The sequence below is a fragment of the Heterocephalus glaber genome, unplaced genomic scaffold, assembly GCF_053883595.1.
Source record: "Heterocephalus glaber isolate CG9 unplaced genomic scaffold, H.glaber_assembly_v1.0 deba00001428, whole genome shotgun sequence".
NCBI lineage: Eukaryota > Metazoa > Chordata > Mammalia > Rodentia > Bathyergidae > Heterocephalus > Heterocephalus glaber.
In genome coordinates this window covers 4,970,335-4,995,845 of record NW_028258293.1, presented here as the reverse complement: position 1 = coordinate 4,995,845, position 25,511 = coordinate 4,970,335, and the positions used below count along the sequence as shown (strand labels likewise).

The 25,511-nt window shown below is 51.0% G+C and overlaps 1 protein-coding gene across 4 annotated transcripts in view; it reads right to left on the bottom strand.

Annotated features, from left to right (window-relative positions):
* The window catches only part of Bdnf (brain derived neurotrophic factor), a 52,749-nt gene extending 30,267 nt beyond the window's left edge, over positions 1–22,482 (bottom strand). The window contains exon 1 of one of the 4 annotated variants that reach the window (XM_004851581.4): positions 22,371–22,482. In XM_004851581.4, the coding sequence (XP_004851638.1) occupies positions 22,371–22,373 (3 nt within the window). In that variant the 5' untranslated portion in view covers positions 22,374–22,482. Of the gene's footprint in view, positions 1–3,034; positions 3,327–3,551; positions 4,758–21,802; positions 21,978–22,370 lie in introns of those variants that run through there. The other 3 variants (XM_087211511.1, XM_087211510.1, XM_087211509.1) reach the window with 3 other exon arrangements.
* Positions 22,483–25,511: the final 3,029 nt, after the last annotated feature.

The window sequence follows — 25,511 nt, the reverse complement described above, 5'->3', positions numbered from 1 at the left end:
GAAACGGAGTGCTTCACAGCAATTGCCTGCAAACAAGTTGAGACAAGTGAACAATTACCCTATTAAAGACAGAGTCACTTGCACTGGGCTAGCCAAGCCCCTCACACAACCCAAAACCCTCCACAGGAGAAGAGGCAGGCAGAAAATGGGGTTTTAGCCATTAAAATAAAATCAGCATTATGGTACATCTGACGTGGGAGTGTCTTCCTGAAAAATACTCTAGGTTAAGCTATAAGCCTCTCTCTCTCCAGCCTCTTTCTGTTTTCATTCAGGAAGTCTGAAATTGTTCTCTCTACTCTGAGTCTAACTTCCTAACTCTTAAAATGTTAATAGCTCCTTGTATATGAAATTTCCATCATGTACATTTTCAATTTTCTGGATACTTAGTTGAAAATGTAGTCTATAGGGAGACTCAAATCTGTGTTTCATTTCCTTAGTTCACTATCTAGATAGAGATGAGAGAGAGACAGAGAGAGAGAGAGAGAGAGAGAGAGAGAGGCGGCTGGTTTATAGAAGGCTTTAAAAGATGAATGTAAAAAATGTAAACAAGCTCTCCGATATACTATCAGGTGGGCGTGCTCTGTGCGCTGAGCTACAAGCCAGAGCTATTTATATTTGAAAGAAATGAGATTACCAGTCACCTGCATTTTGACTATTAAAAAGCTAGGACTCTAAAAGATTCCAGGAAGAAGGGAATAGCTTACATTCTAACGGTGCCCCTTTTAAACAGGAAACCCAGGACTTAGAGCCAAGTTTTAGAAATCTCCATTTATGTTTTCATGGTTTCCCCTCCTGGTGAGTCAGTGGGACCAGCCATGGCCCATCACCTTCCTGTCCCCTGGGTCCACTAGGAGATTTAAACAATTCAGTCACCTTGCTGAGCCGGTCATCGAGTTCTAAGCAATCATTGTCTCTCCATTCCTTTTCTTTTCAAGTAAGTTATAAGAAGGGACATCCTAAAGCAGAGTTTCTAAAAGGTTTCCTTTCTGGATGTACAAATGTTGATGTACTGCCCTCTTAAATGCCCTTAAATATCACCTTAAAATAAACACAATTTCCAGTTAACTCACTCAGCTGTGAATGGGCTATGAAACGCTCCAAAGGTATGTGAAAAATTAATTCTGTTGTTTTGCTTTTAAAAAATGTGATGTCGAAGTGTGTCTGCAATGTTCTAAGGCTTCAAAACATGTGCCTAAGCCTTGTTTATCTGGAAACCATTGCTCTCTGCTTATATCATTTATAAATAGAAGACGTTCTGTAATAACTTAAAATAGTTCTATATACATAATGCTTTTCATGTCCTAACACTTACTACTGGTCTATATTTACCAACTTTTATCACGTTTTACAAAACAAGGTAGAAAAAAAAAAAAAAGAAGAAGAAAAAGACAAGGACTTTATGGTCCTGAGCTTCCAGTAATGGTGACCAACATGTTTCAAATTCCAGTAAAGGTTATGGTTACATTTCAACAAGTACCTCCTTCCTTTCTCTTACCTCTGAGGCTAGTTCAAGGCAAACTTAAAGAAGAAAAATGAAAAAGTCTAAGCAAAGAGCGTCTGCGACGTCAGCGAGCAGGAGCTAGTGGGTAAGATTTCAAGGTGGTCTATTATTCGGCAGGGCGGAGCGTCCCTGTCACGGCCTGAGCAGCCTGCACCCGAAAAATGACAATGCCGCACAGGTAAGCGCTGGAGGCCAGACTCATCTGACTTGAACCTGTAATTATACCTCAATGAAATAAAATGTGAAAACAACCCGCTTACCAAGTTGTCAGGCCAGCATGGCTTCTGACCATATTCAAGCTAGCACATAAAAATCGATTTTGCATAAAAATAAACGGAAGTGGAATATTTTCCAAGAAACTGAGCCAGTGGGGGGGGCAGGTCTCATTTAATAGCATAGCACTTTTAATATGCAGTTAAGAAAACAACATTCCCAATTATGCAGGCTTTGCTTGAACAGATAGCCGTACTAAAAAGATTCATAAACACTCAGAAATATGCTTCTCTGTGCTTCTGGCCAAGAACATTCTTGCATTCTTGTCAGAAAATGTTCACTGCTTGCAGTCGACCTTGAGGCGTGGGTTCCGCGAGATAAGCAAAGGTCCCCAAAATAGGCTCGGGAGCCCCAGCCGAGCTAAGCGCCCGAACTCGGGGGAAACTTTACGTCGGAGCCGGAGCGGCGCGAGCGGTCGGGGTCCACGGCGACGAGCCCACGCACCACGCACCGCGTGGTCCCGCGGCCCCGCCCCCGGCGCCCGCGGCCCCGCCCCCAGCTCCCGCGGCTCCGGGCCGGGCCGGCAGAGGGCGCCCGGTCCCTTCCCAGCGCGCCGCTCCCGGCTCTCCCGCCGCAGGTCGCAGCCCCGCGCCACCCAGCGCGGCCTCCCGGTCTCCCGCCGCCGTGCCCCCGTGCCCCGGGCCTGCAGCTCCCCTCTCTCGGCCCCGGGCTGGTTCCTTCCAGACGCAGCTTCACGCCCCCTCCCTCCCTTCCCGGCTCTGTACCCCAGAACCCAATCCCACTCGGGGCACCCCATCCACTCCCCAAAACTTTTCCTCTCCGGAGAGAGAGGCGCGGAGCTGGGGGCGCCTGCCCTGGGATTCGCGAGCCTGTCGGGCGGGGCAGCAGGGCTGCACCCCAAGTTCCCCAGGCCGGCTCTGACCCGAGTCCGCTTCGGGCCCCACTCCTGGGGACACAGGTGAGAGGGGCCTGGCCTGACCGGAGAGGGGAGGCGGGCAGAGGCGCGGACCCCACTCCGCAGCCCGCTCGGCACCCGCGACTGGGCGCACAGGTCGGGGCCCCCTGGTCAGGCGGCAGCCGGAGTCCCGAGTCCCCCCAAGAGCCCTCCCGGACACGCGGGAGCGTTTCGGGATCCCCAAAGCAACTCGGGGCGTCCAGCCTCTGCCCGCTCCGGAGACTCGGGGACCCTCCCGGGCGGGGTGCGCTGAGAAAGCTGGGGCGACTCCGAGCCCCGTCCCCGCGCCGGCGGCAGGCAGAGTTCTGCCCCCGCAACCCCGCGCTCCCCAGCCCGGGCCCTACCTCGGGGTCCACGCCGCGCTCTCGGGTCCCCGGCCGCGGGCTCGCATCGTCGTCCTGCTCCCGGCCCCGAGGCGCGCGACCTCCCTGCCGGCCCCGCAGCCCTCCGCGCCCCCGAAACCCGTGCGGGGCGCCGCGCTTTTCCTCGCCGGGCTCAGCCGGGGTCCCCGGGGAGCCCTGCGAGCGCACGAGCCGCCCGTCCCCCTCTCTCCCGAGCTCGCCCTCGATCCCCGGGCGGGACGTGCTCGGCTGGGGCTGGGGGAGCGACCGTGCGCCCATCCCGGGGACCCGCGCCCCCCCGGCCCCCACCCAGCAAGGCGCAGGAAGCGAGTGCGAATCCGCGCTCCCGCCTCGCGCCCCGCAACTCCGCGTCCCCACCCAGCGCCCAAGTTCCGGGAGGGCGCGATCGCGGGCGCCCACGGGGTCACGGGGAGCGCCGGCCGCCTGGCCCGCGTCCTCCCGGCCGAGCCCGAGCCCGAGCCCGAGCCCGAGCCCCAGCGCGCGGCAGCCGGGAGCCTACCTTCCAGGCTCGAGCGTCAGAGTAAACATCCAGGCAGCCGCGAGGACTGCGCCCCGAACTCCCAGCCCCGCGAGTGTTCTCACCTCCCCTTCAGCTCAGAAGAAAAGCGGGGCAGGGGCTCCGGAGCCGCCCGGCGCTCCCCGGCTGCTGCGCGGCGAAGTTAAATTACTGACGCTGGAAATCGCATGGCGGAGGCGACGCCCGCACCCCTCCGGCGCGGAGCTCCCTCTGAGCCAGCGCGGCCGAGGCAGGGAGGTCTCAGGCAACCCGCGGGGGGCGGGCGCGCGCTGGCGGCGGAGAATGGGAAGTGGGTGGGAGTCCGCGAGAGGGCCCGCGGTGCCCTGACGCGCGCTGTCATATGATACCTCCGCCGGCTGCCTCGAAATAGACACCCCGTGCACGAATTACCAGAATCAGAATCCAGCGCATCGAACAGATCCAGCTTTTATTAGAAGAGTTCCTTCCAAGGCAGAGCATGCTTCGGGGGATGTTTTTATTCCCAGCCGTCGCAAACGTACACAGAGGAGCCGACCCTTTCGATACGAGCCGGGGCAAAAGTAAAGTTTTAAAATAAGCTTTAAGAAGAACCGGGTCGCTGTCCCCACCCCGGCGGCGGCAGGGGCTCTTTCGCCTCGGACCCACGCAGGGAGCTCACGGGCGGGGCCAAAGGGCTTCCGCTGGCTCCCGGGTGTAGGCTCCAAGGCCCAAGGTTCTCAGTTGGTTTGAGCAGTTTGTAAGTTCCTGGGCCGACCTTGGATCTAACCATAGAGAAGGGGAAGATGCCTCTTAACACGGGTCCCAGGATCTCCTCAGCGTGAAATCGCGGGGTGATTGTCACTATGAGGCTCCCTCCTGGGGACCTGTGCTGCAGGCGGACTGGGGCGGGGCGGGGCCGGCAACGAGCGTGTTAATAAGCTCCCCTCCCGGCGTTCAGATGCAGACAGCTGAGGTCAGCTTTGTGAAGCGGCTCTCAGGGGACACAAGGGGCGACAGGAACCCGCCCCCAAGTGCTGTAAGCTGTACTATGCATATGTACTGATGGTAAGACTCCTCACTGCCCTAAGAATTTCGCCAAACACTCCTACATTGATTTTGCTAAAGATTATAAGCAGTTTGCTTTCCTGGACCTTCCTGAGGTTACCAGGAATGTGCTGTTGAACACTATGTATAACGTTACTACATACTGGGTTCAACTTACCTAAAGGTGGACAGCAAAATGAGTTCGCTAACGTGAGCTGTGCTGAAGCGTCTACAGACTAGTGACAGCAAGTTCTATAAATGCAGAACCCGAGACTCATTCTCGTCCTTGAGGTAACTTACCCACACTCACACAGCGAAGTACCAGTGACAAGACTTCGGAAAGTGCAGGAGTCCGCCGGCCAGAGATGACCTGCCTCCCTCTCTCCCTGGCATACGCAGAGCTGTGTATTGTGTGGCAGTGCTAACAGGATGTGTGATGGTTCGGAGCCTTTGCAAATTGCTGGGCTAAACAGTCAAGTTATTCAAATATGTGCATATTCTTAGAGTGTCACACAGTTAGCTTTGCACCTCTGTCAGCTTGACTGGACACACGATCCATACAAACTACTGCCACACACACAGACAGCAGAGCTGGCCAGGCAATGTCTGGGGTGTGTGAAGCAAGCAGAGAGCGGCACAGGGCAACCCACTGGACGCTGGGCTTGGCCATCTTGAGACCCTCTGTGTTGTTTCCCAGGGTGCAGGCTGAACACATCCACAGTGTCTCTCAATATTGTACTTCCACTTAAGAGGCAAGTACCATAAATTCTAAAAATAGGTGAATTGCTTTATAAAGGACTAGAGGAATCCTACCTCAAACTTTCAGCAAAACAAGTTAACTGCAGCGTACTCTCTAGCTTTCAAGCGCAGTTGCAATTCACTGCTCTTCTGAGAAAATCCCAGGCACGTGAATGTGCAGGATCTTTGCTAGCTCTCTCAGTGTGGCTTAGCTCTGAAGTTACTGTTAGTCTTTTACCTGGTAAATTCGCAGGGCCAGGTCAGCATTTCTGCGGAAGGAAGAAGCATTCTCATTTTCAGACTCTGATTGGGCCGGTCTGTGGCCAATCTGATTCCTGCTCTCCCTCAACGTTATATAAACAAATGTTTGTATCTTCACTTTCCAGTAAGTGGTGCAGTTTTACTGAGGAAAAGACAGGAAAGGCAGGAATATTAACAAACAAGATCAAGATGTGGAAACATCAGACGAACGTGATGATCAGGCCTCTTACAATTTCTGGGCATTCCCCAACTTTCTGGTTTGTAATTGTTACTGAAGCAAGAGGAGATAAGACTTAAAACCCTTACCTCCTTGCCTTGAAAATACACCTTACATTCAAACACCAGGAAGCCAGGGGGAACTAAATGCAGCTCCCTGCACGGTATTCTGAGTTTTTCATTTGTTTAATTCAGGTAATATTGAGTGTTTCAGCAGTCTAAAATCAAACTTTTTATAAAATTATTTTCTTGTGATCAAAGATGATGTGGAGAACATTCAGCATTCATTTCTGATTCATCTTAAAGATTGATCTCTGACATGTTAGGGGCAAAGATTCCAAATTTAGGCTACAAACATTTTTCTGTCCTTAAAAGGAGGAAAAGCTCCATCGCTTGAAAAGAAAATGCTATTTATTTCACTTTGTGGGATTTAAAATCAATTTTGGACTAGTCCAAGTCTCTCTTTTTAGTTTTTACTTATCTTAACCTGATAGTCCAGGAGGATAACACTGGGGAGAAATGTGAATTGCCATCTATTCTTGTCAGGAAATATAAACCAATTCTCATTACCCAAGTGGGAAGAGAGGCAGTAGGCTCAGATTTAACATTGACATCTTTTTTCTATTAATAATTTTAATTGGCTGAGGTCAGTTCTCCTCTCAGTATAAGCATTTTATGTTTAATTATGTTTACTTAAGTTTCCTAGTTACTCCTGCCTTCACTCTTCCTTTCAAAAAAAAGCTTATCTAGTATCAAATGAATTGACCTGAAACACTGTGGAAAATTGGAGGAAGTAATTAACCTAGGAAAATAACAAGTAAACAGAAAACTCCCTTGCTGAGTAGTGACAAGCATGTTTTCAGATTATGCTGGATGACTTTGAAGGCCCAATGGGGGCTTGCACTGTACCATTCAGAACCCTTGAAATGATGGAGCAAGGCCTGCCTGAGAGAGACTGAGGGAGAGACATTTTCCCTGCTCATTAGGCAGCAGGTCCCTGCAAGCTTCTCATGAACTGCTCTGTGCCACGCTCAGATGTGACCAGCTTGGTCAGCACTTGTTCCAGGAATCAGGAACTGGGCAGGGCAGCCGGCCATGGACAAAGCAAGTAACCAACAGAAGAAAGGTTTAGGAGGGCCCAGATTTGGAGTATAGAACAAGAGGTGGAAAAACAGATTGCTTCTGGGAATAATGGGAATAATGTTTGGCTCCATCCAGAAAAACAGCACAGAATGCTGTGAAAGTTTCCAAACAGGAGAACGGCCAACGTGGTTGCACTGAGTTACCAGACTTTCCCTGGGAACACTTAAACATTAACAGCGAGGACTCAGTCACCACTCCCTGTGACATGTCTATAAACGTGGGCAAGAGGGCTGTGGGGTTGTGGAGTGTGGGGTGCGTGAGCCCTGGCCGTGGGCCACTGCTCGGCTGTGCCTTGGGAAGAGCCATGAAGAACTGCCAACTTATTCAGAGGTTTCAGGGTCTTGTTTTTTGGTACCGGAGATCGAACTTGGGTCCTTGCACTTGCGAGGCAGGCACAGGAACCACTGAGCTAAATCCCAGGCCCTCAGGGTCTTATTTTTGAGACCCAACTATTTTAGATGATGTGACATACTGGAGGAGATTGTCTATTGCTAAATTTTACATTCTTCATGAAAAAAGAGATCGTTTTAGAAAATAATAATGATGGCACTTCCTACAGTCATATTAGCAACCTACTCCAGGAGAGTGGGCTGTTTTGGGCGGTTCCGAGACTCGAGTCTTCACAGGGCCACTCCTGATCCCTTCTGACCAAGGACCTGGGAAAATGTGCGGGTGGCCCTTCGGACGCAGGTACAGTGGCTGAGCACGATCCACGGCACACACGGCAGCAGGGCTTGGGCTGTCACTGGGTCTGGCACGTCGGATCATTTGGAAGCGTGTGAAGGTCTTGCCTGGATCCTCCTCAGCTTCCCTTCTCTTTCCCTTCGTTTTATAATTACGCTCATTATAATTACGATTGCTGAGAATTTCTGAGCACCTGTTACATACCTGGCCCTATCCTGTGGGCTGTGATACAGGCAGGTAAATAAGAGACAGTTTGGCCCCATAGGAGTTCACGTGCTAGGCCACAAGTTGAGTTCTCGTGAAATAGTCAAGGCCAAGAAATGTTTATGTTTTGCTTCGCAGTCTGTTTGGTGTCCTGTGTCAAGGATGGCCATAAGCATGGGCAGGTGTCAGGGGACAGTAGGGCAGAGAGGGTGCAACATGGCTAACCAGTGCCCCGGTTGTTCCTGCGAAGCAGTGTTTTCAGAAGAGACGCCAAGGGTAAGGGGTAGAGGATGTGGTAAAGAGAAAATGAAGCAAGTATTTCTTGTTTGAGGCAAATGATTTCTCTATAGTTAGGTAGACTTTCAAAAAGATAGGTCCGGAGGGGTCTAAGATGGGATCTCACCTGCCTCCCTACCAGTGGGCCTATCACGGCAGAGCAGGAATAGAGACACCTCCTCTTCCAGGAGTGTTCTAGGATCCAGCAATGCTAGTTCTTAGAAGTTCTTGCTTGTCACACATTCTTGTGCTTGTTGCAGTTTGTGTCTTATTCCATCTAACCTTCCCAAAGATGCCGAGCAGCTGCTTCCTAACCTCCTTGTGTTAGTAAGTCACCACTCAGGCTTTTCTCAGAGCGAGAAATCAGATCTACAACTTCTTCATGAACTCCCACTCCCAGCGTATTAATCATCCCCCCCACCCTTGGTCTGCCCTGGATCTCCTCCAAGGCTTCCATATTCTTCTGAAAACGTGAAGCCCAAAGCAAACATGTGTGTGAAATGACCCAGGGCCCAGGAAACACGGGAGCCATGAATTATCTGAACACAGCTGTCAGGAAAAACGAAAGGGAAGATTAATCAGATTGACAAATCCGCCCTTGCACACTGGAGACAGACGTGGTTGTTGAATAAAAAGACAAATCTTCATATCAAAGCTCTGTCTTCTTAGTTTATATCTTTTATCCTTAGCCTTTTCCCCCTAAAGATACAGATCTTGAGCAGGATATTTAGTTTTCTTTTTTCCCTCCCTCCAGAAAATTGCTTCAGAACATGTGCTCTCTGTGAACTCCGCTCAGTATGCCGAGTTGTGGATGTGTCACTAGAGGAGTGTCTGCACGCTCTTAGGAGCTCTGGTACAATTCTCAGAAGGTCGCGTCTGAAACTCGGCACTACTCCTGAAGCCTTCTTCACTTCCCCCTCAACTGAACCAGTTTTGCATTTTGTCTGCAAACAAAACTCCATGGGAATCAAGTGAATAAAACTAAGTTGAATCCCACAAAGAAGAACAGTGCTGATCCTACATGATGCCCAGAATCAAGTTTTACCGAGTATTTCACTCACTGGGTTTTTCTCCAGTAGGATTGCTTTGGACCATCTACCTCTCTACAGCCCCACCTCAGAGCATGAGACCTGCAGAAATTCTATGCCCACTACTCCTGGTTGTCTCTTCGGGCACATTCAGTGGAAACTATAAAATCAATCTGATTGACCCAAGGAGAGACAAGGCCTGAGGTGGAATGAAGTCAGCGTTCTAACAGGAACTGGGTAGGAGAGGGCACCTATTTCCTGTTCATAATGTCACTGAGATATTGCGGGACACTGTGATCAAAGTGGATTACTAAGAGGGTTTGCCACAAGTTGGCAACCTTAGTTGGCCAGTGAAGGATGCCAAGAAGTGGTAAGTCTTGTTCCATTCCGTCTAAGGAAGTAATACAAGATAAATGCATAAGGCAAATAAATGTTTCCTTAAAGTTGAGGACCAAGGGAAAGGAGAATGGATGGGGGCAACGGAACCCTACATTTAAGTTCCAAGACCCTAACTGATTTCTTTGTAATTATTTCGAGAATTCTTTTCTGCCACATGGACAGTAGTCATGACCCGAAAGAGGAGGCAGTGTGTGTGTGTGTGTGTGTCCAAGGAGGGGGCTTGTGTCTGACTACTCAGTTTGGGAAGTCAGATGTTGATGTCATGATACAAATTAAATACATTTCCAGGACACAAACTCATGCTGTAGTCATCTTTTCCAAAGACAGACTCCAGGCTGAATAGGACAATGAAGGCCCAACACTTCTTTATCCCTGAATTTTGTATCTCTCCCCAGTGCAGGAAAATGCTTGGCACTGAGGGTCCTGTCTGTTTTCTGAAAGCTTCCAAAAAACGAATGACATGCAGAGACCTTTTAATAAGAAGTTCCAAGTATAAATAACTGAGGCTCGCTTTGCTTTGCTTGTTCCCTTACATCACACTGAATCCTGCCTTAAATTGCCGTTCTCACATGATAAACATATTCTTATAGCCTTACAACCAGATTGCGGATGTAGATCATGTTAGAACCACTTTGCAAGCCAAATTTCCATTGCCTTCTATTTTGTCTGCACACAAAAACTAATTAGAGTAAAGCGAGTAAAAATAAGTTGAGTTGCATGAAAGACAATCATGTTAACCTTCTGCATGCAGATTTATCTAAAAAATATGTAAAGGGCCGGGGATTTAGCTCAGTGGTTCCGGTGCCTGCCTTGCAAATGCAAGATCCCAAGTTCGATCCCTGATACCAAAATAAATAAATAAATAAATAAATAAAAAATATGTAAAGTTTAACATACTTGATTATTGCTAGACTAATTTTTTTCTAATATTATTTTTTATTATTATGCTTTCGGAAATTCATAGTTATTTATATGATTTTGATCTCCATTCCTAGGAAGGAGTTATAAAATATCTAATTTACCTTTCAGTTCATTGATGTTTATAAGAGCACAATTCAAGGACATCATTTAACAATAAAAGTTAATCACAGAAACAGAATTCTAGCCAAGTGCCATGATGCACTCCTACTTATCATCCCAGCTACTCAGGAGGCTAAGGCAGGAGGGCGCAAAGTTCAAGGCTAGCTGGGGAAATTAGTGAGACCCTGTCTATCTCAAAACAAAGATTAAAAGGCTGGGAGTGTAGCACAGTGGTAGGGTGCCCCTGGGTTGGTTCCCAGTACTGGGGGGGGGGCAAAATTAAAGAGCAAACAATAGCCCTAAGGGTCATTTTTGGAGGGAAGGATATAGATTCAAATTTTAAAGGGGAAAATGACTGCTAGCCTTTTAAAGACTGGGGATCTCAGTGTAATTAGTTGTAGAGTTATCCTCTTATTTCTTGATCAATTGAGGAGAAAGAAATCCAATTTTGCTGATGTTTTCTCGGGTGGGAAAGGGAGCTAAAAGGATTTAGTCACTGAAAATGACAGAGAGCGGCTGTTAAATCTCAGATGAGAGATGCAAACGAAAGGCTCTGAAAGGAAAGTTAACAGGAAAGGAAACAGCGGTACCAGGCTTCATTTGTCCCCTCTAAGCCAGTGTGGTGCTAATCACAAGGCGCAGGGCTGCTTAAGAAATTTAAAGTCTAATTAGTTTTGTCCCGTCACTGTGAAATTAATCTTGTTGACATACTACTACTCTGTTGCCAATTATGTGGACATTTTAGTACTTCAGAACTAAATACTATATCGAAAATACTTTATTTTGAAAATCAAGATAATTAAACTCTTTCCTGGGCAACTGTCCCTTGTTTCCTTTTGTTTTAATTATTGGGAAACCAGGAAAAGGTCATTGTTATGCCGTACATTTTAGGGCCTAGAGTGTCCTTCCTAGGACCTGGGTCCTTGCCTAAGTCGCTTTCTAGCCCTGTGGCCTGGGAAAGCTGCAGCTGCCCAGAACAGTTCACACACATACTGTAAGAGCCACAGGACCGATCATGGCAGGTTTTACCATGAAGCACCTCAGTGGCCAGTCAGTAAACCGAGGTCAGTGGGCCACCAGTGCTGCAGCCGCCATGCTGTTGACACTTAGACCGTGGCTCAGACAGACCAGGCGATTTCGTACAGCAGCGGAACCAGGAGCCAGGCACTTGAAAGACCTTTCTCCACGTGCATTTGGGCTTTTGCTCAGGAATTGATATCACTGGGTAAACCAAACTAGAGCTCATGTAATTATTGCCCCATAGAGCTCTGAGCCTCGGTAAGCGTTTGTCCTGTTTATTACTTGACTCGGTTATCCTGGCCAGGCTTTAGGTGGAGTTCTTTAAACATCCACATGTCCTTTGAGTGCCTCCCTTTCTGTTGGGCTGGGCTCTGAGCGCTGGGCTGTGCCAGACACACTGAGTTCTTGGTGCTCGTGGTGTTCTTCCCTGAACGAGTCGGGGCATAGGATGAGGTCTTTCCATCGACTTCTGCACCTTGGATTCCTTAGTGACTTTGGCACTTCGGAAAAGACCACCAGCTTGCGATAACAAAATTTTACCAGTTTGCGTCCAGTCCTTCATTTGAGCTGCGTCTTTCTAGTGGTTGGTTTTTAGGAAGAGGATGGATGAAATTTACCAGGAAGATCCCCAGGTGGACATGTGACTCCTTTAGCTAGACCACCTCCAAGCTGTGCTTCTACAGTGGGATTCTGAGTTGTGGGTTGATCCAGGGCCATGCAGGATGGATGTACCAATTCCTGACATCCTCCCAGGGGTATGTGTTTCCTGAGGAGCTCCAGGTCTGAAGTGGGGACTTGGAGGGAGAACACTGAATTGCACAAGGAAAGCCAATAAACATTTGGGTCCCCAGCAGGGACTGTAAGCCTTGCAATTGCATTTAGGACTGTGCTCGCCCCTCCTGCTCTTCTCTGTCTGTAAACAACGCGTTAGCTTTGGGGGTGCGTCGTCCACTGCGAGCTTGGGAGGGCGTTTCTCATCGCAGCATCTGCAGCGCCGCCTCCCGCAGAAGTTAGAAAAGGCAAACTTATGAAATGACTTGTAAACACACCAAGTCCTAATCTAAACAATTTATAAGGCTTCTTACTCAATAACTCTCAGAAGTCAACTAACTTGAAACCGCCCTAAATAAATTAAGAAAGGGGTCGGACATCATCCATTGATCCATTGAGCAATAAGCTAACGTGAGTGGAGGGGAGGGTGTACAGGTGAGGGACTCCAGAGCGGGAACCTTTCTCTTCAGTGAGCAGATGCTCATTTCCAGACAATTCTCTGTCTTGCCAGACTGTGGGCAGGAGAGCAATGGTAACAACCACGAAGATCAGCCTAAGAATTAAAAGAGCTCTAAATCAGCAAGGCCAGTAAGTGGATTTAGAATAGTTAACTCCCTAACTGAAGCCGCACTCTCCTTACCTTTAAATTAAGAAGAATGAGAATCTTCACCTAGAAAGATTGTCACAAGGACTCTATAAACCAGGGAAGGGCAAAATGCTCACCATAGTGAGCTCACTGAAGTTAAATTTTATTGTTCTTTTATTTGACCCTAACAAACTAAGTACCACTCTCCAATTTTATGACTGTGAAAAGTAAGCTTCAGAAGAGATAGCTAACCATTAGCCATTTGAAAGTATTTTATCAGCAAAAATTCAAGATGATTCTACAGTAACATTTTGCGGTTGCTGACATGGAGACTCTCCACCATCTCAAAGGGTGTGGTGAAGATCTCTTAAGAAAACGTGGCTGGAGGGAGTGGCGCTCACCTGTGATCCCAGCACTCAGGAGGCAGAAGCAGGAGGATCACTGAATTTTAGGCCAGCCTGGGCTACCTAGTGAGTTCCAGGCCAGCTGGGACTACACAGCAAGACCCTGTCTCAAAAAAACAGAAAAACAAAAGAAAATATATGTGCAAACCATCTGAAAATGGGTGATCCAAATCAAACCTGGGCAGCAGCTACTGAATATGGAGGCTGGATTTTATAATGGACTTGAAAACTTTAGGTTTGAAGTTCAGTTTCTCCAAGACTTACTGTGTTTGGCTAAGTTACTTACACTCCCTGAGCATGAGCTTCCTTGTTTACACAATTAGAATAGACTCTACCTCCAAGAGTTAATAAAGCAGATAACTTGACCCTGCATAAACCAGGATAGATGTTATCTCTCCTCATCATAATTTACAGGTAGGCTCCTGTAGGCAAGAATGAGGACACTGGAGAGTTACCCAGCAGAAGTTGCATACTTTCTTACCAGTAGAAGCCAGACACCTTCATAGAACATGCTGGTTGTTATGGGTATTTCAAAACATCAGTGCATAGGCTGGGTGTGGTGGCACAGACCTCTGATCCCAGCACTCAGGAGGCTGAGGCAGGAGGATCACTGTGAGTTTCAAGACCAGCCTGGGCTACATAGTGAGCCCAAGGCCAGCCTGAACTAGGAAGTGAGACCTTGTCTCAAAAAACAAAAACAAAAACAAAAAAAATCAGTGCTTATCATTGCTTCAAAATTATAGTATTTATTTTGCTGCTAGATCTTATTTTATGCATAAAAATACATATACAAGTATATTGTGCAATATACTATTTTTAAAAGATTTCATAACTGTATACCAATGTACCTAACTTCCTGTGTAATCTTACACAGTACTTTTTATTTTATTCATTAAGAAATAGTCTAGCACCTGCCTCATAAGCACAAGGACCTGACTTCGATCCCGGGTACCAAAAAAAAGAAAGAAATATTCTAAAGCCAGGTGCAGTGTGGTGCATGCCTGTAATCCCGGCTTCTTGGGAGGCTGAAGCAGGAGGAATACAAGTGTAAGGCCAGCCTTGGCACATCAGTGAGGCTCTGTCTCAAAACAGAATTTTTTTAAAGGGCTGAAGATGTGGTTCAGATGGCCCTGGATTCACTTCCTTGGGGGGAGAGAGAAGGAAGGAAGGAAATTATTCTGAGAAGAGCCTACAAGGGTTTTCTAGACTGCTCAAGGAATCTTTGACACAAAGTGGCTCCAAACTGTTAGTCTGACCTGTGTTAAAGGACAGTAACAAGGGCATAGTTCTGCAACACTGATGATGCAGGTTGTCTGGAAGAAAGAAGCTCAGAAGGGAGCCCAGAGGCAAAAGCTGAGGAACTCACTGCTTCCAGCTAAGGAACAGGAAGGTGATGAGGTTGGGAGGGACAGTTCAGGCTCCAGGGACTGCCGGTCTAGGGGTACGGAGAGGGTGCCCTGGTGTGACCCCAGTGCAGAGTCCCTTTTCACTCTCTGTTCAGTGTTCTGTGTGCTGTCCATCTTCTTCGTCTTCTCCGTTCCCTCGCCCTGGTGTCTGACCCCGCAGGCGTAGGTGTTCGAGGGACCTTGTACAGTCACCTGATTGGACAGATCCTCCCATAGCGCCTTCACACTTGGGGACAGTAGGCCCTGCTTGAAACTGCCTGAGATAAACCAGTCCACTCCCCCTGGTCCTGGTGAACATGGGGCTGACACGCTCAAGAACTCCTCGGTGACAGTTCTGCTGTTAAGAGTGGCTATTGGATCTCCCTCTCCAGTGTATGAAGGTTTGGAAGTGCACTTAACATTCACTCAGGGATTAAAACTCTGCCAGAGTACTTTCTCCTTCCTGTAGTGGTCTAGAAAATGCCCCTACCTGGTTAAAATGTCTCATATGAGCTACAGGTTTCTACTAGCTTCTACCAGTTAAATTCAGAGGTCACACGTGGCTAAAGTGCTGATTTTTTAGAAACTAGACTTTAAAGGGCTTTTTTATTTTTAAATTAATACACTAGAATAGATTTTGCCATTTGTCTAAAATAGAAATCAAGAATGATGTCTTTCATCCTCAGTGCCTCAGAAGTTATTTTGAATATGGCATCCTTATAAAAGTCAATAGCTGTCTCATCAAAGGGCAATCATGTCCAGCGTGGGTGGCTGCACCAATTGTTTCTGAACTACTGCAGCTATCCAGCCAATCCCAAGGAATGGCGTGCCTTCTTCTACACCCACATTTTTTCTTAATTATCTCCACCAGGCTGAGTGAGCTAAGGACAAATCTATAGCATCTCTTGGATATCAAAATACCCACATGCCTTCTGTAGTCCTTGGGGTACCTGCTCCCACTCCTGTCTGTACTGTTTGGTCCATCGAACGACCTATTATTGTGTGTACAGAACGCATTATTCATGAGACCCACACAATTTCAGCATGAAATATCGAATTTTAAAAAGAAATTCGAATGTTTGCCTATCCCGGGAAGGTAGCATGGAATTTGACAGTAAGTCTTCCACCACACCACTCCCTTTTAAAGCAAGTCTGTAGAAGTATGAGGTTGTTGTTCCCATTAAAACTTTCATAGTCAGCATTCTGGAGAGAGTAGTAGATTCAAGCTGGGTGTGGTGATGCACACCTGTAATCCAAGCTACTTGGGAGGCTGAGACAGGAGGATGGCAAGTTTGAGGCCAGTGTAGGCAAATTTACTTGGAGATGAGGGTCTCAAAATAAAAAATAAGAAAAGCTGGGGATGTAACTCATGGTACAGAACTTGTTTACCCTGCAGGAGGCCCGAAATTCAATCCCCAGTTCCACAAAACCAACCAACCAATCATACAAATACACAATAAGAATTGAAAGACCGGAGAGCTTCAACACCTAGATTTCTTCTATCAGGGTTCAAATCCATGTTTTATCAAGTTAAAAATCAGTAGTGTCTAAAATTGTAAATAATTGAAGATTAGAGTAATCTAGGCTCTACTTCCCACCAAGAAACAACTATAGACTACATCTTTCATGTTACGCACACCCAAGCAGAGCTGGCGGCTTTGGTAGCTCATCTCTGTGGACACCCTCCTGGTTTTAGGAGGAAATCGATGAGGTGCTGATGGACTTTTCCAGCTGTGGGCTAGCTGGGAACAAAGCCGAGTCCAGGCTTTTAATTTAGTTTGCTGTGTGTGTTCTCTGGAAAAGGGAAGAGTCTAGAAGACCCTGTCTTTCTAGGGATGCGAGCACATCAAGGCAGGGGCCTTTCACCTCCTTCAGCAGCTGCTCCACGACAGGCACCGCTGGGCTGCTCTCGGTTGGATGTCCAGGCTCCGGTGCAGTCCTTTGCACACAACAGGCCATCAGTTCCCACTTACAGGACCTAACTCTGGATGTTACAGAGCCCCAGAGAAGGTACACTTGGGGCAAAGTGAGCAAAGCACAGTCAAGCGCATAAGCCACGTGAGCCATCAATGGAATATCTCCCAAGGTAAAGGAGCACACAGGCAGGCATCCACGCCGATGGGGATGAAATTCCAGAGGATTGAAAGAAACGAGCCAGCACACATTCATGCATCAGATCCGGCCCAGTGACCTCTGGGAACCTATCCAGCCTGGCCCTCTGGTTCTGTGCCTCAAGAGTAAAAGCAATGCACTTCTTGGCTGTGGCTTGTTTCCCATGATTGTTTTGGGGGAACGAGTGACTGACTTGACTCCATCAGCTGCAGAAGATCTGGCTTCTTGAGGCTCCCACTCTGGGAGAGGAGAGGAAAGGCTTAGAGAGGGCTCATCCCAGGCTGGCCAGCCAAAGCACTGTGGAAATTCTTGTAGACAACATTCTTGTTTTCATGACTAAGTGGAAAGAGGAAGAGACCACACCTGCAACTCCCTCAGATGCCTGCATTGGTCTGGGGAAAGGTAGCCTAGAGAGCAACAGTCACAGGCCTGGAAATGAGGACAGCCAGACTCCAAGGCAAGGTGCTCTGCCTCTGCCTGGCCGGTCCCGGGGCCTTGGGCAGCTCTGAGCTGCGGTTTCAGCTGTCACAGGTGACTGAGGGTCCCTGCCCGACAGGCCGAAGGGGCTCAGGTGAGGGGAGCTGGGGGAGCCTTCAGAGCACCCTGAGTAGGAGGTACAGTCACTAGGGAAGACCCCACACAGTGGGCACTAGGCAGGAAGACGCCCTCGGGGGATGCTTCAAGGAGTTGAGCATGCAAGAGAGGGGAAAGTCTATGTAAATCTTTACAAACAGAATGGAAACCCCTAAAATCACCAAATGGGAGTGGAGGCAGGGATAAAGAATTCAATATTTTATTTTCTGCACCATGGCATTTTTGGGGTACTGACCTTTATGGAACATGCATCCTTTCTCTGTAAACCAACAGGTCTACACTCCAAAGTAAAAGGTGAAGATTTCATATTTTTGAAGTTATGGTCACTCTGAAGCCAAAAGAGGGACAGATCTTTCTACTTAATAAAAATTTAATTTCCTCTCCTTAATATTTCCCCCCACTTCCAAGGCACTCAGTAATGGTAAGAGCTCATTAAATGCTAATGTTTATGTTTATTATTATATACTACATATTGCTCTTTACATGGGCTATGCGTGTAAACTAAGGGAGTCACTGCCTGATATATTCCCACCAGAAAGCTCACACGCACGCACGCACGCACGCAAGCATGCGCACACACCGTAGAAGCATATCTGCTGAGAAAGACACCAGCAAAAGAAAGATAATTTGAGATACTTCTGAGGTAGCAGTTGTAAAATTAAAATAGGCAACTCATTAAATTATCCAGAGAGTGAAAAGAAAGCTACAAAAATAGATATTTTTCTGGCAAGTCAATGCTGTTCGAGAACAAATTTAGCTTTAAGCAGAGTTTTAACATCAGATGATACCAGTTCATATTCATCAGAATCACTTACATGGCTTAGACTAGCTTATCCTAATTGATAGATCATCTTTGCTGGCCTTTGGTGGAAACATAGTTATTTAAAGTTGTATGCAGACATCACTTTAGCTGGCAGGTTGTAAGCAATATGATCAAGTGAATGTTACCTGAGTAAACTGGAGCCTGGCCTCAGGGTCACAGGATTAAAAAATAAAAGCCCTCTACGTGTCATGCTTTAACACCGATTTTCCCTTGTATTTGTTGTTTTTTGTGACTGATTCTCTGTTTTGTGGTCATCCAGTCTCTCTCTGTCTCTCTATCTCTCTTACTCTCTCTTCTTCTCTCTCTGCTTGATGTTGCCATGTTGTTTCTCACTAAACCTTCCTCTAGAGGACAGGACAGGAAAAGGAAAGAATCTTAATTCAACATCCTCTTTCCTTATTAAGAATTTAGATGAGAGATTTGATAGGAAAAGAGCCTGGCAGATAAATGAAAGGGGAAGCTTATGTCTGTTGATTTGAGAGCTTTTCAAAGCCTCCTTTCTCATTTATACCAAGAGACAACTGACAAATAATATCCTGTAAGCCAGAGAACCGCTTGCTTTTGAAAATCCCCATGCAGTGTCCTGACCATGCGAATTAGAGGGTGTTTCCAATTAACCAGAACGACAAGGCCTTGAGCAAAGAGGGTGTCACCAAGCTGCCTCCCTCCCACGTGGAGTGTGGGCTTCCCATGGCCTCGCAGTCCTCCAAAGCCCCTGTATTGTGGGTCCTGCCATCACCACACTGGAAAAGCCACAGGAGGGGTGCACACATTTGGATCTGAATCGACCCTGGTCTGCCCCACTGGGGGAGCTACACCAAGCTGAGATCTCACCTAGAGAAACATGAATATGCAAGGCCAGGCACCTAAGTAGGCTGCTCACTGCTACAGTTTTTCATATTCATATCCTCTCTCTCTCTCTCTCCCACCCCCATCACGTTCTGATTCCAAGACGACTGAAATTTCCTGCCTTCCTGCTGAACAGCTCAGTGTAAATACAGATAAACAGTGGCTGCCAGGTGCTGTTCTTAAAGTGACATTCAGTTCCACCACACTCCAGGAGAAACCATTGCAGCTTCTGCGCCGAGGAGGGAGGGAGGGAGGGAGGGAGTGTGTGCGTGTGTGTAAGAGAGCATGACGTGACACTTTTGAGGTTTATTTCAGTTGTTAAAGATCCCGAGGTTACGAGAATTAGACTGCGAAGCATTTTCCTCCTCGCCTCCCACAGACACGGAATCTACAATTTTCTCAGTCCCACTGTCAGATAAATTGGCAAGCTGACTAAAAGGATAATACTCCCTTAGCGATGCACTCACTGGAAGCCCTAGCAACTGTATCAGCTGCAGCCTTCCTAGCAGGCGCGGCGCGGGAGAGGCAACCGCGATTTAGGGTGACAGATGATTTCCCCCATCCGTCAAGCCGCCTCAAAATGTCACAATATTTACACCTCTTGCTGGGTGAATTAGAATCCAGAGAGCAGCAGACAGAAAGAAAGACAAATCCGGACCGGTGGCGTCTTGGCTGGGGAAAAGCGGGCCTTGTACCTTTAAATTCTTCCCCTCCGCCCCCCCCCCCCTTCCCGAGATTTTGCAATAAATCTCCCAGTTCTGCGTTCAGCCCTGCAGATCCGTATTTAAAACAGCACCATCTGGGAAGGTGGGTGGCGGCGGTGATGCGGGCGCCTTGGAGTTCCTTTGCAGCACGCTCGGAATTGCATCAGACTCATCAGAAATCCCCCCGCCCGGCGCCGCGCCCCGCCCCGCCCCACCGCGCAGCGCCGCGCTCGCGCGTGGATCCCACCGAGGCCGGGCCAGGCAGGGCCGTCTGCGCCCCAGCGCCGCGGGCTGCTCCGTCAAGGCCCTGCGCGCTCTTTGTGTTCCAAGCAAGCAGCCTATCCCAGCCCACCCGTCCCGGGGCCTGGGCCTTTATTATTATTGTTGCTGTTGTTTTCCCTTTCTACATTTCCAGGCTCCTGGCCTTCCCTGTGCATCCATCATTTCCACCTGCGCGCGCTGGGGATCTTTCTCTCCCTGCGCTCGCGCCCTCCCTCCAGTCTGGAGTTTCGGAAATGGGTTTTCCCTTCTTCGCTCCCCTCTTCCCACCCCACCCGAACCCCGGTCTTTCCCCGGAGCAGGGCAGAGCGGACCGAGTCCAGATCCACCCCTCCCCGGGGCTCTGCAGCCGGAACAAAGGGCCCCGGCTGGGTGGGGTGAGCCTGTAGGAGCGCGGGTGGCCCCCGCCTAGGGGCGCGGGAGGCTGAGGCAGGAGGACGCGCCGCCGCGCTCTTCAGCCGCTCGGGGTCCCAGCCGCGCCCCGCGTCTGCACCGTGGCCCCTGCGCCGGAGCCCTGCGCGTCCGCCCACCCGCCCGCGCCCGCGCCTGGCTCTCGGTCTGGAAAGGACCTTCCGCTCCGAGCCGAGCGGGGCCCCCTTTCCCTGGTTACCCCGACCGGCTGGGACCTGGGCTCAGGGCGGTCTCCGCGGCTCCCCTGTCCCTGGAGAAGCCGGAGCCCTCAGGGCCAGCGCCCGAGAGAGAGCGCGAGGAGGGAGCGCGGCGAGCAAGAAATGAAAAGAAGGACGAGCACCCAGAAAGAGACACGGGGGGGGGGGGTGCGGACGGCGGGGGAGGTGGCAGGAGGAGGGGCGGGGTGCGAGGGGCGGGAGCCGAGGACGGGTCCGGCTTGCCAGAGGAGCCCGGATCACCTGGACGCGCTTCTGGCCGGAGATGTGGCTTCGCCTCCGTCCCTCTCCCCTCCCCGCCGCGCGCCGCCTCCACCGCCCGACCCCAGGGCACCAAGGCAGCTGTCAGGGACTCGAGCGTGGTGCACAAGCTTCACAGTTAGCCGTGGATCGACTGTCCGCCCCCCGCCCCCCGCCCCCGCAGAAAGCACAGGAAGGGGCAGGGGAAGAGGGAGGGGAATCTTCCGTCCGAACCAGACCTCCGCAGGTCCAAGTTCTCTCAGCTCGTGACCCCGCAGGGGCGTGAGGGTCCCCTCGCCCTGCCCGGGCTCTCTCCTCCTGGGGCCCCGGAAACTGGGCAGGCACCCGAGACACCCCCGGCTTCCACCCCTCCATCTCGCGTCTCTGCCCGAAACCCGAGAACCGACCGAGCTAGCCCAGGCCCTGGGGTGCGGGGGTCCCTGCCCCGCGCTTACCTTCCTTGCGGCTCACACCACCCGGCGGTCAGATCCCGGAGAGGAACGCCTGCATTTCCCAAAGTTAACCCAGTGCACCAGCCGGCGCTAGCCAAGTCTGCTCCAGCCTGCACCGCTCGGAAGCCAACTTCAGCGGGCTCGGCGAGGGGCGCCGGACTGGGGCTCGCTTTCCAAACGCTCGGCTCCGAAACCTGTCTCCCTCCAGCCCCGCGCGCCGTGTGAGCCAGACCTCGGAAAAGACGCTTTTTAAGGGCGACACCGGGTTGGCCTGACAGGCGGGAGAAGGCTAGCCGGAGGTGTCCACCACCTCGGACAAATCCTTCGGCGCTGTCCAAGGTGCTGAACGGACCCAGCCGGTCCGGATCACCCGGCGCTGCGGGAGGAAAAGGCTAAAAATCTCTAAGTAAGGGATACCCGATATTGCTCTCCACGGCTCCTTCCACTTCCTTACGCTTTGTCACGTGCGGTGGCTTCGCCAAAGCCACCCTCTTCACAGTTGATCACATGTCGACGAGACCCTTTCCCAGGATTACCCGTATCATCTCGGAGGCGCCTTCGGGTCGCCCCCCCGCACCCCCAGGCCACCCCTCAGCCAGACCTCGCAGGGCATTACGGTTTCCAGATGGAAATCAACCCCTCCCGGATGTCGGCGACGAGACCACGCACACATCACGGAATCAATCACACACCACACGCGCACAGGCGCCGGATGAACCCTGAGAGCGGCCTCGGCCTCCCGCAGCGCCTCCAGCAGATCCACACCCCCCCCCTCCGGTCCCAAGTTTGCTCCACGCAGCTCCACACCTCCGTGTGAAGGCTCAGAGGGTGCCGGTGAAAGTTGCACCGTGTCCAGCCCGGCCTCCGGCCTGGGAGGCTGCTGCTCCCGGCGCCCGCCCGAGAGCCAGGCTGAGCCGCGGTCGCCCGTTGTTAAGCAACCTGTCAAAGATTTCTCAGTTAGATTGCAGGGTTTCCTGCTGCTCACCATGGTGTCCGCGCTGTCCTGGAGACTCGAGTGTCTTAAAATCGCGTCTCCCCGACAGAGGCTGGAAGGTAATGTGTCTTGCTTGAAGTCATCATGTGAGAACTTCGGCTGCGCTCAGTGGATCGCCCACCACTTGGTGACTTATGAATCTAATCACCTTCGCAATATCCGCAAGCTCCGCTCCCAGCCACCTTGGCGACCGCAGGACACGCGGTGGCAGGCGTCAAAGTGGGGACCGCGGTCCCTGCGAGCCCTGGGGACCCCGCGGAGCGAGTCGGGCCGGGCGCCTGTCCGGGCGCTGCGCTCCCGCCCAGAAAGTTCCCGGGAGGCCCTGGGCCCGGAGCGGCCGCCGCGGGCCTGAGCGCACAGCCGCCTGGCGCAGGGGCTCTGCCGCGGTCCGCCAGGTGACAGCCGGCCGGGTGGAGGCCACGGGGACTTGTTGCTCGCCAGCGCCCGCCGGCTGCGGCTTTAAGAAGAGTTCCAGAGAAGCGCCGCGGGGAGGGGCGCCGGGGGTGGCCAGGCGCCGGCCGTGCGCCTGTGCGTGAGCGGCGCGGGGCTCGGGCGGCGAGGAGGGGACTTCCCGGAAAGTTCGCGCCCCGCCCTGCCCGCGGTGACGAAGGGCTCGGCCGCCAGCCCGCGACGCGGGGCCAGCGGAGGCCGGTGCTGTCCCGCGGCCCGGCTGACGGCGCGGCCCGGCTGGGGACCCCGCAGTGGCCCGCGGAGCCGACCTGCGCCAAGTTACGCCTGCGTGGCCTCGGGGGCCAAGGCTCCTCCGGGGGGAGGCGCGCGTCCTCGGGGGCCGCTCTGCACTGCCGTGGGAAGCGGGGCGCGCGTCCTCTGGCGCCCGCAGGCCGAGGCAGGAGGGCCTCGCCGCCCGCGCTTCCCTGGGGCGGCCGCGCAGGCTGGGAGTGGAGAGGGAGGTCACGTGTTGGTGGAAGTAAGTTGGAAGGGAAAGGATGAACTTCAGAAGAAGTTTGGAACAAAGCACAATGAGCCCCCACCGCCCATCCCGGGTGCGCCAAACCCGCAGAGGCCGGCGGGGGAGGGGCGCGCCCTGCGGGGGGGCCTGGCTGGAGAGGCGACACCGCCCAGCGTGGGAGGCGCCAGCCCAGGTAGCTTCCCGGGCCGCGGGCGGAGCAGAGGCCGCCCAGGTGGGCGTGAGCCACTTGCCCGGGCTGGCCCGGCCAGAGCGCGGGCCCGGAGTCCCCGGCGCTGGCTCTTCAGGTTTCGCCGCGTGGGCGCCCACGCCGCGATCATCTCCCAGCCTCGAGTTCACCACGCGAGCGAGGCCCCCAGGCGCCGCGGGCCCTGGCCGGGGGCGCTGTTGACTGCCTGCCTGCCTGCCGAGGCCCAGGGCCGCTAAGGGACCGGGAGCTCTGAGTTTGGTCCCCACGAGGCCTCCCAGCTTCCAGCCTCTTTATTCCTGTCCCAGGTGCACAGGTGCCGGGTGTGATTGTCCTTCGTGCTTCCTGATGTTCCGGGGCCGGAAGTGAAAAATAAGATGGCTTAGAAGCCACGCATGTTAGCATTCAGTGGCCGCTTCAAGGTGCTGCTCCCCTCCCCCACTCGCCGTACATAGGGGCTCTTTGGCGAGGGTCAGCTTCACATCCTGGTCCTGCACAGGAGCTTTGTTCCATGGGGTCTCCATTGGTAGGGGATTTTTACTATTGGCCGGAAGTCCAAGGTGGAGTTTCTGCATACCTCTGTAGCTATGCCTGCAAAGCCCATCTGGCCTACCCTTGCCTCCAGCCCAGGCACACAGACACACATGCCTCCTGGACCTCACTAGGGACAGTTCCAGGCTTGCGGGCTCCTGGAGATCTGGGGGTCCTCATAAAAGAACGATGCGCAGAGTCACCAAGGCAACAGTTTCCTCCGATGAAAAGGACTGCTCATATTGTCCACGAACAGTCGCTTTTGTCCATCCATGAGTTAGCCAGCAGATGCTGCCCTAAGACTGGGACTGCTGGCATCAGCCATCCTCAGAGGTCTTGGGGTACAGGCTCTGTGGGGAAAACTGATTTCCTGAGAATGGAATGCATAACGCTGTTAGTGAGTTCACTTACCTAGTGACGAATCCGGTGAGTCTAGGGCAGAGTGAAGTCTTGAATGGATGTGCGGAGATGATCAGTATATGAGCAAACTCATTCCGTATCATCACCCATGTGATGTGTTTATCTGACTTGGTCAGCAGTTTGTGGTCTGTATGGGGGCAATCAGCTGCTCTCAGATCTTTGTTCTGGAACTAGTCCCGTGTATTTTAGGGGGATACCCTGATGGATGGCTCAGATGCCTGAGGATTCAGAACACTAAATGGCCTATTAGGTTGGTGTTACTTAAATAGCACCTGACTGTGCTGGAAATATTCCCCTAGGAACATTTTTGGAATCGTGGAGATATTTCCTCTTTAAGAAACCTCTGTTTCTTAGGGGCATTCTTCAGACTTACAACTCACAGTCCGAGAAGAGGGATGAGAGTTGTTCATAATGAGATTTGCAACAGCGAGTTGAGAAGAGGGAGAGATGATGCCTGATGTGCATGTATATGCCTCCTCCTCCTCTTGAATTCTCAGTGATCAGAAGGGGATGTCTCTTCTCATAATAGATTATCAGCTTTTATCTCCATCCACTCACTTAATATATTTCCTTTCTTTTCTGTCCACAAAAATCCAGTCCTAAAATAAGCAAAGGCTGCAGTCCTCTCATTTGTTAGAAGAGGTCCCACGCAGCATACCTGCTACAGTTTCAGTCTTGAGGACACTTAATCTTGAGGTCATGCCATTTCTTCCTGCACAGTTCTCTTCAACTGTGATAGGAATATCACACTTCTCTAGGTTCATCTGACCCTGTTCATTTTTAGCAATACCAAGAACATTTCAAATTGGATGGTAAACAAATCTTGTGCCTTATAGATCACTGCCTGTCGATGTAGCCAAACTTAAGGCAAAATGTATTAATACAACCTAGAAACAAGAATTTTTGCTTTGTGTGACATTCACATGTCACATATTTGGCTTTTCACCAAAGCCACAGTCATAAAGCTTATCCTTTGCCTCTACCCTTATGAACATGGGCACCAAAACTTAGGGAAAAGGACTCATCAAGAATAGGAGACACAAGAACACAGAGGTGCGGAGCCTCT